Source organism: Apteryx mantelli, chromosome 16 (genome assembly GCF_036417845.1).
Source record: "Apteryx mantelli isolate bAptMan1 chromosome 16, bAptMan1.hap1, whole genome shotgun sequence".
Lineage (NCBI taxonomy): Eukaryota > Metazoa > Chordata > Aves > Apterygiformes > Apterygidae > Apteryx > Apteryx mantelli.
Genome location: NC_089993.1, coordinates 10,423,956 through 10,439,783, shown reverse-complemented (window position 1 = coordinate 10,439,783; position 15,828 = coordinate 10,423,956). Strand labels below are relative to the sequence as shown.

The following is a 15,828-nucleotide window of genomic DNA, read 5'->3' as shown; positions in this document are numbered from 1 at the left end:
GGCATCAATACCCACTCATTTGTAAGAGCAGGACTCCTTTTGGAACCATATAAGACAAAGTGCGCATTTATTTATGACTGTTGCTTTATCGTTCCATATTTGCATTGATTTTCATAAAAACTAAACCATATAATCTAATCTTTAATACTGTTAAACTGTAGGTTGCAAAAGTTTATGTAGTTGCAATTTAGACAAAATTACTTTGAGTTCAGAATCCACACAGATCAAGCAAATGGTAAGTACATGAATCTGTATATTAAATCTTAAGATCTTTTTGCTGTTTGCTGTGTAAATAGATACATGCATGTGCAGATATATATTCAGAGATATAATCACATACAATCCCCGAAGTTAGGTGCTAAAATGTTTTTTGTCTCACTGATGTAAATCCAAATGAGAATCTTTCCCTTTAGTTTTTGCTCATAAATAAGAACATCACTTAGCAGTCAGAATATTAAATACTAAGTATATTTCAGTTGTAGATAACTGGGCCCAAAAAGTGTGACAGTTACCTTTTTATAATTTGAGACTAAAAAAATTGGCCAGGCTCTCTGAAACAGTTGTCTTTTTCCATTATCAATTATTATATTTACAACCTTCTGACAAAAACTCTGTATACTAATGCTACTTGGCAGTAACAACTGTATAGCAAAATAACTCCTCTGAGTGGCAGCCCGATGTTGGAAGACGGACATATTATGACAAAGTGCAGATCATTTTGACTTTGCTTTATATTACTTCTGCTAAGGATGGTGGGCCTTAGTATATGGTACAGAATTTCATGGTAGATCATCCAGTGTTTGTTTTAGAGATCAAGTTTATAGCAGGCTAAAACTGCATTCTTAGTTGTGTTCAGACTGAGTGTGATTTTTGAGAATTTTTATATTTCACTCAAATAAATGGCAGAAAAATAATTGTATCATAAGCACTAATGTGATTGGCTATAAACAGCAAAAATGCATTCCCCCAGCATGTTGTGGTATCTGCAGCATTTTTAATTAGAAAACTACTTTGTGCAGTTATTATCTTTAATTAATGAGATTCTTTATGTTAATATAATGGATGGACAGTACCTGCATTCAGCATTTGGCTCATATGTTTATAATGCAAAGTATTTTTGCCTGTGAAAGAAAATATATTTGTCTAAATACATGTGCAGTATGAGTCAGCCTAGAAGAAAGTGACTTCTGCAGAAGAGCAAATTTTAATATAGTTGCCAATGATTTCACTAAAAATACTGTTGCTGAGGATTTGTGACCAAAAAACATAAAAACTGAAGAAGTGCTGACAAATGTGGTGCTTCAAAATGGAAGTTTTCTTGGGGGCTTGGCAAAGCTCCTCAATTGAAGTAATAAAAGCAGAATCAAGAAGGCGCAGTGGGGGGACGACCTCTTCTTTGGCGTGGTGATGAGTTAAGGCTTTGTCTGCGTTAGCAAGACGTGGGAGCGGATTTGTGGGCCAGAGCAACGCTCCTCGCACCTCCGTTACATGCAGCTGGGGAAAGCTGGGCTGTGGGGAGGAATTGCTTCTAATTCAGACTGGTCCCATAGGCCAGCCAACCCCGTTACTTGTGTGGTTAACGCTTGCAGGACCAAAGCTGTTCCGCACACCATGTCTTCTCCTCCAAGGTCTCCTCTGTGAGTACTCCGTGACTTGCCTCATGCAGGTGATGGGAGCAAATTAGCATCCCTACTACTGTGACCTCTTAGGTGGTGATGTGATACTTGAAATGCTTTGAGCAAAAAGAAGGCAAATTGAGCTAGTCAAAGAATGCAGTAGGATCAAAAATCTTAGTGAAAAGAGGAAAAATAATACAATCAGTGTTAGTCAAAGCAGACCTGTACTAGACCTACTTTTTATTTGTTATGAGTGTTCCACTTCATTCTAATATGATGTATCTCCACATATTAAAATTTTTTACTTTAACATTTCTCAACAGCTTGTGTAGACTTCTGTTCAGCATATTTGTCCAGACTTCCTCAGTGCAGCGGGACACCGAGCAAGCTGGTGCTCTGCTGGGTCTGAGGAGTAACTGTGCTCAAATTGTGGAGTGCTGGGTGAGGGACACTGTGGCATGAGTCGCCTGGAGTGGCAATAATGCAGAATTTTTTGATAAAATATCACTTTCTAAGAATTTTCAGAAATTTTTTTTTTTAGTAAATTCAATTAATTCCAGAGTCATTTGCTGCAAAATTTTTTGGGGATGTCGGGGTGTGTGTATGTGTAGTAAACTGGTGCTGAAGAACTATGTGATGAAAGGAAAGAAATAGCAAACTGTGTAATACACGTTTTTTTTTCTTCATACTGATCTAATTTTTACATGTATTAATTTAAAACTGGAATGTCAAACATGGTTGGATGTCCTTGCAAGTTCACATTTAGAAAATATGAAAAATGTGTTTGTATGTATTTTGGAATTTTTAAAATTTATTAAATAGCACACACTGCCTAACTTTTTGAAGCCTGCAAGTAAGAATGCCTTCAGAAATTACACGTTATTAAACCTCACATGCGGATAAGACAATACAATAGAAAACAATACAATACAATAACAAAAATTGGGCTATTTTTAGTATACAGAGTTTATATTGTACCTTTATATGTACATTGCTGTTTATGACTTGGGAAAAGAAAAATATTAGGAAGATGGTGTGTGTTTGTTTAAATATTTTACTGTGGAAAACAGGATCTGTGAAGTATAAGCACAGTGGTGGGAGTCCTGCTGTAGAGAAAACTACAGCAGATTCTGTGAATTTAACCATTTTTCTTAACATTTGGGTAAAACGCTGACTTAATTGAATTCAGAGGATAATTTGTCCCTGATTTCAGTGGAACCATAATTATGTCCTCTGTTGTTTTGCTGCTAGGCATAGATACTTCAATAGTGAAAATGTTGCCCACTTGTGAAAGGCTTTTCTAAGCCAAGGCTTTGGTTAGACTGGATGAATTGCTGCACTGATGGAAAATTTTTAAAATTCCTAAATGTAAACATTGTCTATCTGCTTATCAGACAGAAAATATATGTTGTAGCTAAAAGTAAGCTTATTTAAAAGAATAAGTTTTTGTAGAATATAAGCCGTGGTTGCCAGTATTTGCAAATGTACTTTAGTTAACATTGGTAGATCTTTCTTTATTCTTTTTTCTTTTTTCCATGAATTTAAATTACTACTTTGAGAAATATCATTCAGAATCTTTTCTCATTTTCTTCTGTCTACTAAAAATATTGCCATCCTGCTTATCTCTCCAAAGGAGAGATAAGAGCAGAATGAGTAACGTCAGTAAGGGTTCTAGGAATGCTAGAACAAGCTTCCTGAGTTGAATGGATCTTCCCTGCTTTGATACTGAGTTAGTGTGTTCCACCTAAAAAAGGAATAGTCTTCAAACTTGCGTCATGTGCATGGCAGCGTGGCTTGAACCTTTACTTTTTAATACATTGAAATTATCTGGTGTCACGTCAAAAGTTTTTTTTATTTTTTTGCTGGTGTTTTGTGGGTTTGTTGTGTGTTTTGTTTTTGTTTTTTGTTTTGTTTTTGCAAGGTACCAGGACTTTTTTCAACAATATTTCTTGCATACATTAGTAATACAGGTTGTACAGACACATTTTATAGATGATAATCTTCCTTTGAAAGCTGTAATTATCTAATAACTATTTTGGCTTCATGCCTAAAAACATACTCCAAAATTTAAAGTAGGTGGTCAGAATGCCTGCACTTCTGAGATAAAGCTCATTGCTTGTAGCACGAACCAGTCAGCATCTGCTTTCACTGTGACCCTGTAGCAATCTCACATTAGTGTGATGTGTGTGTGCACTTTATATTAGAGTTCACTGTAATTATGATTCTTCACATGAAGAAGTTAAATGTGTGCTGTTTATACAGTTATTCCCATGTTTCAGGGCCCGTATAGTGTAAAATCCTGAGGATATAGGAACTTAAAAAACTTCTATGAGAGTTGTGATATAGTCTTTAAAATACCATCTACTGTGTGAAAACTCAACAAAATAATAATTTATTAATATAATAGATAAAGCTGGAGAAATATGAATCCATTCTGGAATTTGTGTACGCAGCCTCTGAAATGTATGAGTTGTGAAGAAATTGAGGGAATGATGGATCACTCTTTCCTTCTGTGAAGTCTAGTAATTCTGGATCTCAGAAGGAGTTGCAAAATTGTTATGCCACTGAAGGAGACCTTGCGAAGGTCACAGGACTTTGAGTTCTACTGTTCATCGAAGTATTTGGTCCATAGGGGAAACCCTCTTGCTGCCAAGGGGAGAAGTCAGCATCATGTCAGTGGATACTTTGTGAAATGGGGTTTTATTTGTTATTAGGTTACATGGTTTTTCTTTTACCTCTAAAAATTATAGAGTCAAGAAGGTGTTTTTTTTGTTTTTTTGTTTTTTTGTTTTTTTACATTTTGCCAATGTGTTTCTTTAGCTATAATAAGCATAGATCATAAAAAATCAATTCTGAGGTTTATTAGGACTGTTTACTGACATTATAGAATGGAAAAAACATTCTTTGCACCACTTATATTTTTTCCCTTCTATTTTTAGGATGCAAAGTTTGTAGAAGAGAGGCGCAAGCAGCTACAAAATTACCTAAGGAATGTAATGAACAAAATTATTCAAACTGTACCAGAATTCACAGCCAGTCCCAAAAAAGAGACTCTTATTCAGCTGATGCCCTTTTTTGTGTAAGTATCTGTCAAGTAGATGTGCAGTAGTCAACAATATATGAGCCTTTTTCTTTGCAATTTATTTTAAAATATAATGCCAACATCTCCAAAGTCTCCTAAACAGCATTTTTTTATAGAAGGAACCTGTTAAAATTTTAAGTGTTTTTTTCATGTTTAAAGGAATGTATGATGCACATGTTGTAATTTTTTTATTTAAATGGTGGTTTTGAACAAAAATCACTGTGTAAAGCTTTCTTAAGCATCTAAGTGACCTAGAAATCTGCATAAATGGATATTCTTGATGCATTAGGTATTTTTAGATTTGTTTTATTAGCGTTTTTTCAATTTACTGTTTTGTTTTTGCTGGTGGGGCTGTGTGTTTTGTTTTTAGTTTCATTTTTTGGGTGGGGGGATGAGGGTAGGTCACTATTAGGGTACTTATCAAATTAAGAAATCAAGGGGTCAAGTCTGCTGATGTGTTTCCTTATTACAAGGCTGTACAAGTTATGTATAGATTTGACACACTTTCATAGTAGGCCATTATATTAAACCTGCAATCCACAAGTCACTGCAAAAATGCTGCAGTTCATTTTGTTCCCTGAACATTAGGGGGGCAATTCAGAAGAGAAGATACATTTGCAACTGAATTTTCACCTCAAATAATTTTTGCTGTTTCTGTCCCGTGATATTTAATTTTAAGATGGTTAAATATATCTGTGTGAAGTAGTGTACTAATAATTTCTTGTCAACCTCATTTCATGATTTGCTCTTTTAAATATAGAGCAGGAAAATAAATTCTGAATGGTGTCCACATAGAGGACAGCGCTATTTAAATGCCTATCTATGGTTAATTATGACTGATTATCCTGAGTTTTCCACATGGACAAGTGGTAAAGCAAAATAAAATTTTTAGGTTGAGGCTCTCTAGTTCTTCCTCATCAATCAGTTTATTCATAAAAGAAATCAAGACTTGTGGGGAATAAGATGCATTGATAAATGATGATTATGGTTTCAGTTGCTATAGTAATTATTGTTACCTTGACATTAAAAGGAGTCATAAAGATGGCAACAAAAATAATTAAGGAAAAAAGGGGACAAAATTTCAAGCAAAGGCCATTAGATTAGGAAATACAGTGACTACAATAGTTAGAAATATAATTTTGATTATATAATGTTTTGGCCTTAAAGAATGAAAGTGGCAGTTCATTACTTGAACTGTGATGAGTTATTTGCACACTTTAACCAAAATTGTTTTGTTTTGGAATATTTATTTAATTTCAATCATTAGAATATCACACATTTAAAAAAAGATTCTTTCATTAATTGTATAATTTAACAGTGACCATACTGTGAGATTATCAACTATGAGACAATACAGTGCTCTAAAAGTAGTAAGTGTTTCTTTTTATTCTACTTTGAAAGATCGTATTTCAACAATAGCATATTATAATCTGTAAGCTACTTATGTCAAAGATAGCAAGGGAAAACAAATTCCATCTAACTGCTCAGCACTAAACAGTGAACTTGCTTTCTGAGAGTTAAGCTTGGCTCTTGTACTAGTGTGTAAATAGAATTTAGATCTTGGAGTTTTGTTTATTAAAAAAAGAAAAGACAGGCACAAAAGAAGATTCAGAATCAGAGTCTTTTTTAACAAGGTCTACCAGAGATGCACAAATCTGAATAAAAGCTATTACTTTGTTCTGCTGTTATAAAAAGAAAATTCTTTTAATAAATTTTAATGATATGAATGAATAGATACAATTCATTTCAGAGAAAGAGCAAAGTCATCTTCTCATTGAGAAGATGGTATATTTAAATTAATTGTTTTCTGGATATGGCTACAGTTTAAAATTCGAAACGTTCTGATACAAAATAAGGCAATTATCTTTAGCAGTAGCACAAGGGAATTTGTCAGTGTAAGCATCCGTATGATGCACTGTTAACCATCTTTGGGTATAGCTCTATCATAGGTTGCAAAGAGATTTGCTTTATTGTTAGAATTGTTTTGCATTTGGCAATCCCGTAGTTCTCAATACATTGCCTGAAGCAATGGACTATAGTAAATTCAAGAATATTCTATGATATCCAAACATTGTGGCAAAAAGGTTCCACCCACATACATATCTATGAAATATTTTCTTCTTACAGATTTTTCTCAAATAATGGACAGGTCGGCATTCTCTATTTGCTAGACTAGATAATTCCCTTGGGAATATTAGTGAGATTCTGAAAAAGCTTAGCCATTGGACAAAATCGGTGTACAACTCATCTACAGCAGACACAGTGGGTTTTTTATGTAATTTTTACTGAGATATCAGACCCTACTCTGCAGATAAGCAGAAATTTTAAATTAATATAAAAATCTTTTGACAATGGTAGAAGGAACAAATTTTAGAAAGTATCATAATACTTGGGCTATCATTTGAATTCTGAATGTCCTCTATTTTCTGAGTGTCATGACCTGGCACTACTAGTAAGTAATAAAAAGCATTGGAAACATAATGCATTTCAATTTCACTTTATATTCCCAACCTCTCCGTTATTGTTTTGCCTTAATGGATTTTGAGCTCCCTCAACAGGAGATCTTGAACGTGCTCGACATTGTGAAGTGTTTATTACATTATTCAGCTGAAACCTTGGTACCTGCAATTCTGCTATTCTGTTAGGTTTAGCAATACTTTAGTAACATAAAACACTGTAAATAAGTGTTGAATCACTTTTAAAATCTGATTTAGATCCTAGAATATGATGATGACAAACAAATTAAAATTAATGTCTTTAGGACTGTATTCACTGAACATTAAACACTGGAAAGAATACTGCCTCTAAGATTTTTGTTGTGGGTTGTTCCTTTGAGGTTTTCCCCCCTCAGTGCAGTGATTGCATACAATCAGGCCCCATTTGATGGGCAAAACATTTCAGTTGATCTATTATGGAATACCCTGCCTCTGTTACAAAGAAAGAAACTAATGTTGTTTTGAAACTCAAATACAGTTAACAGGCTGCAGTAAAATAATGTGAATCAGTTCACTAGCATTTTTCTTCATTATTGTATCAAATGCTAGTGGCTCATCATAAAAATGTAATTGCTTTTGATTCCTTATGCTGTGAACTGTCATTAATGCATTCTTTCTGATGTGAATCTTTATCATTCTTTGGTTTAGATTTTTTTTTTTCCATTTCAATGTTGCATTAGCTCAATCACAGATTCGATCAAATAATTTCCTTTACAGTCCATTTTCATGTCTTAATGTACAAAAGACACTCTGGCTCTGCTGATTTGTCTGTCTGCATGCTGAATAACAAACTCTTTGTAAAAAAAGAATTTGACATCACAAATTAAATTTTCCAGTCCATGCAGAGCAAAACCTAAATCAAGAGTTGGCACTGCTGAATTGCTATATCTGCTACCTGGTGGAACCATGTCTATTAACACTTACTTAATTTAACATTTATTTGCAGTCCTGATAGGTATGTTGCAGATAAATAAAACTTGTTATAACAAGTACACCTGTGTGTTAATCACATTTTTCTCAGTTTATCTGAAAAGTACCACACACATTAGCTCTTGGTTAATGCATGTATAAAAACAGGAGGACTCTCTGGCAACAAGCATCACAATTCCCTGTACCATATCATTAAATCTTTCCACTTAAATAATCATAACAGGCTATATGATTTCAAGTATGTTCTGTCTAAGAACCAACTTACTAAAATGTTGTTGTGAAGTTCCATATTTCTATTTCAGTGATTTCTGTATCAAATATGCTCATTTTTCACAATATAAAGGTTTCTTCCCATCATCCTTGTCCTGGGCACAAATTGAAGTGCGAGGAATTCCATTGAAACACGAGAAAAAAGAATTATCCTAAGGGTGATGGAACACTGGAATGGGTTGCACAGAGAGGTTGTGGAGTCTCCATCCTTCCTGTCTTCCCCAAAACCTCAACCTGAGATTTTAACTTGAGCTGTGTTTAACATCAACCCTGTTCAGATAAGCATTAGCTAAACAAACAGCTGATCAAACAGATATTATATGTGAGCAAAACAGGCCTAAACAATGTAAAACTACTAAAACATGTACTCCACTTTTTAGCTCTGCAATGCTATTCAAACAAGCATTCTGCCTCTTTATTGATCCTTTTGCTTTGGCAATGCAACTGCACCATGGATGCATATAATTTAGTACAGAATTTAGTGAATATTTCACAGATTCTTTACCTCTTTTTCCAGGCCACTGCTACATGTTACAACATTTTCTAGGTTAATATTAATCATATGTTCTGCTGAGCTGCAGCTTTTGACATTTGTTCTCTTGTAGTAGCTTGTCAAACATAGCTTTAAAGAAAGCAGAGAACAGACTCATCAGGAAATCATCGGTGAAGTAAAGAGGTTAGAGTAGGTTCTGAGAAACTATTGTCTGCCTGAGGTGTTTGAACACCACAGGAATCATCAGTTCTCCATGATGATTAGAGGACTATAATGTTCAAAAAATACGTAGTCTTCATTTCACTAAATAACACTCCTGGCAGCATATTTGATAGCAGAAGTTGTGCTGCTTGGGTGATTTGTGTCAGTTGTCTTTCAGCCACCTATTTTCCAAGTCAGACTGTAGTCAGAGATGTGCTGTTTGTACCTTTCCTTCTCGTTTCATAAGTGCTTCCTCCTTCCTGGAAGATAAAGTTATGAGAAGATTGGCAGAGAGATCCAGGGTACCAACTGGCAAGCACGTTTCAGTACCAACCACTCGAAATGAAAAGGTTGCTGTGGAGATGCTCCTCAAATATTTATTTGCTACTAAATAGCATGTAAAATAAAGCGTCTGCTGTCTGTCTTGCAGACTACTTAGCTAAAATAATGTGTAAGAATAGATGGGGTTTTATTGGACTGGGGGGTGGTTTGGTTTGAATTTGGGGGGGGTTCTCATCTCTATTTCAGTCACAACTGTCAGTGTGTCATAGTCATTGAGAACACTTAAATTTACATGTTAAAGGTGTGAGAGAGAAAGTTAACTTCTATACCTACACCATTCCTAGTGTTAAAAAGTTATTTTCAAGCATAAACAAAAGAAATCTTATAAGAAAATTATGGGGAAGTTCATGCAGACCTTGTATCTGTGAGTTCATTTCAAAGAAACTCAAAATTGACATTTTCGAAGTTACTTTCAAAACTTTTTAGATTAAAAAGAAAAATTATCACAGATATAAAAAGTTAATTAAAAACTTGACTATCACTTACTTCATTTGATAACTTAATCTCTCAACAAGGGGTAGTTTATTATAGAGCAGACATGGGCACTGTTTAACTGTGAAGAGTGAACTAAAACCTCTTCACTGAAATATTCATGGAATACTACTCTAAATAAGATCTTTGAATACATAGACATTCATATAAACTATATTAAGTATAAAGTATATTATGTATTAAGTTAGAGGAGAAAGATGTTAAAAATACAGTGCTTTTCCTGTGTTCTTGGCCAGTGACAGTACTGAGATGAGGTTTTCATGAAGAGATTTAAATTAAAAAATTTACATCTGTTTGTCCGTTTGCAGACCTTTAAATCTCAATCTCCAATGAGGGGAAAAATGTTTCTGTAATCTTGCCTGGTCATTCAGTGTTTTAATGTTCTCTGCCTCATTATAATTTATGGGAAATCAGTTTAAAGCTACCAAGAGGTTTCTAAAATATTCTAATTATTTCTTCCTTTTATGGTTTGCTTAGCTGGACTAATAGTACTGTGCTATAGCAGCAGTATAATTGTTAATTAACCAGTCTTTCTGCATGAAAAGCTACAAAAAATGATTCTATGAAAAACCAAAATAATTCTGAAGTGTTTTTCTCTGGGGTGTAAACAACATAGCAGAAATGATAGTTAATACAAAGTTTATGCATTGAGTCCCTTCTCTTGTTTGAATTCCTTACTATCTATGTATGATATATATAAACAAAAACCTACATGCATGCATGTATCTATATCAACACAGTGGTTAAGGTTTTTGTTTTATGATTTTTACAATTCTGTAGAAAAAAATTAGCTCAAAATCTTAGATACTGATATGCCTTGAGGATATGTGGGCACTGTATAGTCATTGAGATGATTCCTTTGGCATCCCTGTAGTTAGGATATGTGGTATTGCATCAGTTACACGTGTTCTGGGACATACTGGTAGCATGATTTTTATTTTGAATTTTTGTTTTGTTCATTCTGTAGCACATATTGGGTCTGCAGTTGCAGCCAGAAAGTTCCTGGGGCAATTGCTAAGAGGATGGCAAAATTGTCCTGTGCATATAATTTGTGGTGTATGTGGTGCCAGCATTCTTCTGTTAGTGCTTTATCTGATTTAAAAAAAAAAGATTATTATTTATCTGATAAAAAGAATAAGATTATTATTTATCTGATAAAAAAGATTATTTATCTGATAAAAATAAGATTAAAAACAACATCAATGTGAAGTAAAGGAATAAAAAATTTTAAATGTAATTTTGAATAGATTAATTTCTGAAAAAATGAGTTGGTAATGCCATGACACTTTTTTTTTTTAAAGTAATTAACATACGTATCCATGACTTCTAATAGAATAAATGGCAGTATTCAGACAACGCATAGTATACCCTTTTGACCAGCGCCCAGATTTTTACCTGATTGCTTCCTTCAAAGTGGCAGCTTGTGTTACCCGCTTGGCACTGAATGAGCTCATTATCTCTTTAATAGATCTCAGTTCTACTCTGTAACCGTAAGTAAGCACTCTGATAGAGGAACATAATTTACATGAACAAACTAGGAATAGCATTTGCTTAAATATGTGACTTTTAATTAGTAAAGCACTTCCTAATGCCTGAAACATGCTAATGAAGCTAATTTATTGCCATGTTAACTGATTGATCTACTCCTAAAGCTGTATAGAGACATTACACAATATTTATCTTTTAATGGGATGGTGTTGCCAAGCACTGATGATTGTTGAAGTAAAAATATCTTAGATATCTAAAATTTGATTAGCACATTAAGATAATGCAGGATATTCCATGGCAAAAATTTACTATTCAACTGATGTTTCCCTGGTGATATAATTAAAATAATCTGACTTGAAGTGGATTGTTCTTAACACAGCTATAGTTGTCAGTATTATTCTTGTTTTCTGCATTCTTCACTTTGTAACTGACAGTTTGTTTTTAGTCTGTCATAACCTACAGGGCTTGGCATAAGACTTAAAGCATCATACCTCTTCTTTTGATTTAACTGAAACCTGAAGAAGTAGGGCAAAAATTGTTTGGTCTAAGTATGTCAGAATTCATACTTTTATATCTTTTCCTTTTTCAAGAGTTAAGATCAGAGAATGGTATTAAGATGTTACGTTGTCTTTATTTCATGTTTTGGCACATCTCAACATTGAAGGCATGTATTACAGAGGCATGGCATACTACAGATGCATTAAATTTTCCTTGTCCTGTTCTAAGTAGATGAGAGCGTTTTGAATGTTAGAGGAAAATGAAGAAGGACAAAACAGATCAGGAGGATGATAATGAGAGCAGGAAGAAGCAGGGAGAGAGCAGGGAGATGCTTAATATTTAAAGGAAGAGAGGGTGACTATAGTAAGGAAGGATTGAGTAATGCTGGTACTTGAGGATAACGAAAAGTATTTGACTTTGTAAAGCTGTGTTTTTTTCCAAAGAAATGAAGATGATGATCAGGTTTTAGTTCTTGATTTTACAAGGGAACACTTGAGAAACATGTACAGTTTCTCCACAGTAGTAAAATAAGAAAGCTCTGCATATACAGATGTTTCCTAGGTGCCTTGAGGGAAGTGGAAATTTCAGAATTCAAATTGATAAGTTTCTATCTGGGATTTGACAGATTATTTGTTAAATAATTAAAACTTTATCCCAGCTGTAAAGTATGCAGATACTCAAAACCTGAATAACCACGGAAAGAAGAGTATCAAGTTTTTGTAAGAGATCATTTGTTGCAACTCTGCTCCACCTTTTCATACAGTAAAGAACTATCCTGCTTCTTCCTATGTTTTTTCAGGCATAAGGTTTGCAAAAATGCGTCTTACTGTCTTTTTGTTATGGGTGGTTATACTGTCTTTTTATTATGGGTGGTTAGTTTTGAATAAATGCCAAAATCTGTAAATTGAGTTAGGAAGAGTCAAGTATCTGTGGAAGATGATTGCTTTCATAATGCAAACTATGAAATAGTTTTATTCTACTACATGTGCCAGATATTACAGGAGAGTTAACGAAGCTGTGTTTAAACTCAGATCCATCATTGACCAAGTCTTAGATTGCCTTAAAGAATTTCGCCAGCGTACTTGCATCAGTTAGGAGCGTGTAGAGAAAATCACACCCTTAAAATAATTTTGGAAGATGCTCCCTACGCTGAGAAGACTGCATCTCTACTAGACCAAAATTTCATTTACTGTTACCTCTTTTGATTCTAGGGAGGCTCTTTGCAGTAAAGGGATGCCAGTAAAAGCATCGTAGAGAGAAAAGCTCCTTAGTTTGGTATGGGATCAGAGCAATCAAATATCCAAATTAGTGCTAATGTGCCCAAAGTCCTGTTCCCTTGTCTTCCCCCCTCACCTGTCTCCAGAGCATGGCATTACCCAACTATTTCACATTTTACAGAATTGGCATCTTGCACATCAGTGTGTTTTTCAGTATGCAATTTCCTTTTGTTAGCCTTTCTGAGTTAATATAGACACCTTGTAGCCAAAGAGTTTGCAGCCTGTGACGTCCTAATTTCAGGATAGTTATCTTAGCAATTAGCAGCATTCACAGTCTTGAAACGGTTTCTGTAGATGGAGGTATATTCCAAATACCCGCCGGCACTAAAGATACCTGCTGAGTTCACCTTGGTTCTGTTGTTACAGTTTTACAGAAATTAGCAGTCAAATAACTACTCACTAGAGCTTAAATGACAATTTTTAATCAGGAAGAATAATATGCACAGTTACTAATGATTTATGGAAGATGCGTGGAATTATCAACAGGCTTAGTTATCTGCTTTGAATACAAATGTTGTAATCCTTTATATTTTAGATCAAAATTTATGTCATTTTAAAGTCTTTTAAAACTATTCTTGTGCTCTTCGATCTTTTTCTCGACTGTTAAATTAAAAAGGACTGAAAGCTCTCTGCAGTTTTCTTATCTCCTTTATTCCTGTCAGCTGCATTTCTGTAGGTTGTATTTCTTTTTGCAGCAATTGGTCCTAATTCTATTCAGAGAAATTTGCCAGCAGTTCCCAATGTAAATAGGTTTTATTCAGGAGAAGGAATCTGTTCGTGCACCCATCTTGCTCCTGCCGTCTCGCGTGCTCTTTTGTGCCTGCCTGCTCTTTTGCTCTTGCTTGCCCTTCCTCCCTCCCTCTTTGGCATTTGAGACAGTCCCAAGCTGAATATTTCAGTATTCGGAACAAGTATAATTGAAATTTTCTCCTGCAGATTATGGGGAAGAGAGAAAGCATTATATAAACACAGCCTTCTAAACTGACCCTAACGAAACCCTAGTGTTGTTTTGTTTCAGGACTGAGATGCCTTAAAGAAAAGGCATTTCTCATTTGTTTATCTTGATGTGATGCCCAGTAAAACTGGTGTATCATGCAGCAGCTCCAGAGGGTTTTGTATTATATCGCCCTCATTATTGAATCCTTTCATAGGAAAAAACAACTTCAGTGTCAAATAACTTGACTCTTAAACTGATTAGCATCTAAATAAGGACAATAAGACTTCGCTCTGCAAAGTTAATTGCTATAAACTGTTCAACAGGCCTCACAAATAGGTATTTATGAGCATGTTCCCATCAAACAGATTTTTGTCATGTGTTCAAAGTGACCTTTACAGTGCTCATGAGAAGAATAATTTAGTGTATAGTGTTACAGAAGTAAATACTATGCAGTCAGAATTGGAGGGATTTGAGAGCTTATGATCTTTTACAGTTGCCTCTGAATAAAGTAGAGACTTGTTTAATGCTGCCTGAGAAAATAAAGCATGTGGAAATAGGCAGTACTGATATTACATATGTAAAATTGTGGAAACAAGTGAGGGAGAGTATATGATATTTCTTGTACATTTATAGAAACGTGCAAGAAATGTTCTCCTTCACTTCATGCTTTAAATTCTTGCCTCGTGCTTTTAAATTAAATGGATCAACAGTAACGATCAAAAAGCACTTTGTATGTAGCTATTGGTACCTAGTTGGTAGGTCTTGACTTCCTGTTCCTGAAAACACAACTTCGAAAGCTCTGAAACATATGGAGGTTATGTTGAATAAAGAGACCATTTTTAACATTGCAGTATTAGTGCTCTGCAAAAACAACTTTTAACTGTGTTATGCATTCAGTTTTTGTTTCTAATGGGTCTATTCCTCTTCCTCTTTTGCAAATCATATAAATTGCTGCAGGAGAGAGTGAAAATGCCAAGTCGCCTACTTTGAAAATGTGCAGTCATCAGTTCACCTAGTATTTCTTCCTTTCACACCTTTCTAACATGCAGAAATAGTTTAATGTCACTTTGATAGGTGCCTTCTTGATTACACCTGGCTCCCAGTTTGTGCAAGACAAGTATTTTGCAGAACCTTTTCTCTTAGTCTGGGAAGGTCAGATCCTTATGGGATGCTGATGAGTTTAATTAAAGGAAATGGACTGAGATGCTTTTGAGTGATTATTGACTGGGCATCAGGAATCGTATCATCACTTTTTGTCATTTTTCCTCCCAGTTAACAGCTGGATTAATAATGAGAGATCATTCTGAGAAGAGCTGTTGTTCTCAGCAGCATTTTTTTTTCCTTTTTGTCCTGCTCTTCAATGCCTGCAAATAAATTCAACAAGTCTTTGGCAAGAGGCAGGTTTTCTAAGCCATGCAGATTATCTCCATACCCTGCCTAACTTGTAGCAGTATAGGAAGGGGTTAAGATTTTTCTCAAAGTAGAACGCACAGCCACTTAAATTTTTGTGTCATTACAGCAGTGATCCTGTTTCCTTGGTAACAAGCAAGTGACATGCACTCTCCCTTTAAAAAGTGAACGCTTTCTAGACACTCAGCCATTCCTGCGTTGCAGCAGGTGTTTCTGAGAGTGGTAGCAAAGCATGGGCCCTACAGCCAGTAAAGAAGGATGCAGGTTTGAGGCTGGGCAAAATAAGGAGAATAAGGA

At 34.8% G+C, this 15,828-nt stretch overlaps 1 protein-coding gene across 3 annotated transcripts in view; it reads left to right on the top strand.

Moving 5' to 3' along the window:
• SNX29 (sorting nexin 29) overlaps positions 1 to 15,828 on the top strand; it is a 157,570-nt gene that overhangs the window by 116,876 nt on the left and 24,866 nt on the right. For 2 of the 3 annotated variants that reach the window (XM_067306486.1, XM_067306490.1), the window contains one exon: positions 4,556 to 4,695. In XM_067306486.1, coding sequence (XP_067162587.1) covers positions 4,556 to 4,695 — 140 coding nt within the window. Of the gene's footprint in view, positions 1 to 4,555; positions 4,696 to 6,016; positions 8,139 to 15,828 lie in introns of those variants that run through there. The other variant, XM_067306487.1, reaches the window with a different exon arrangement.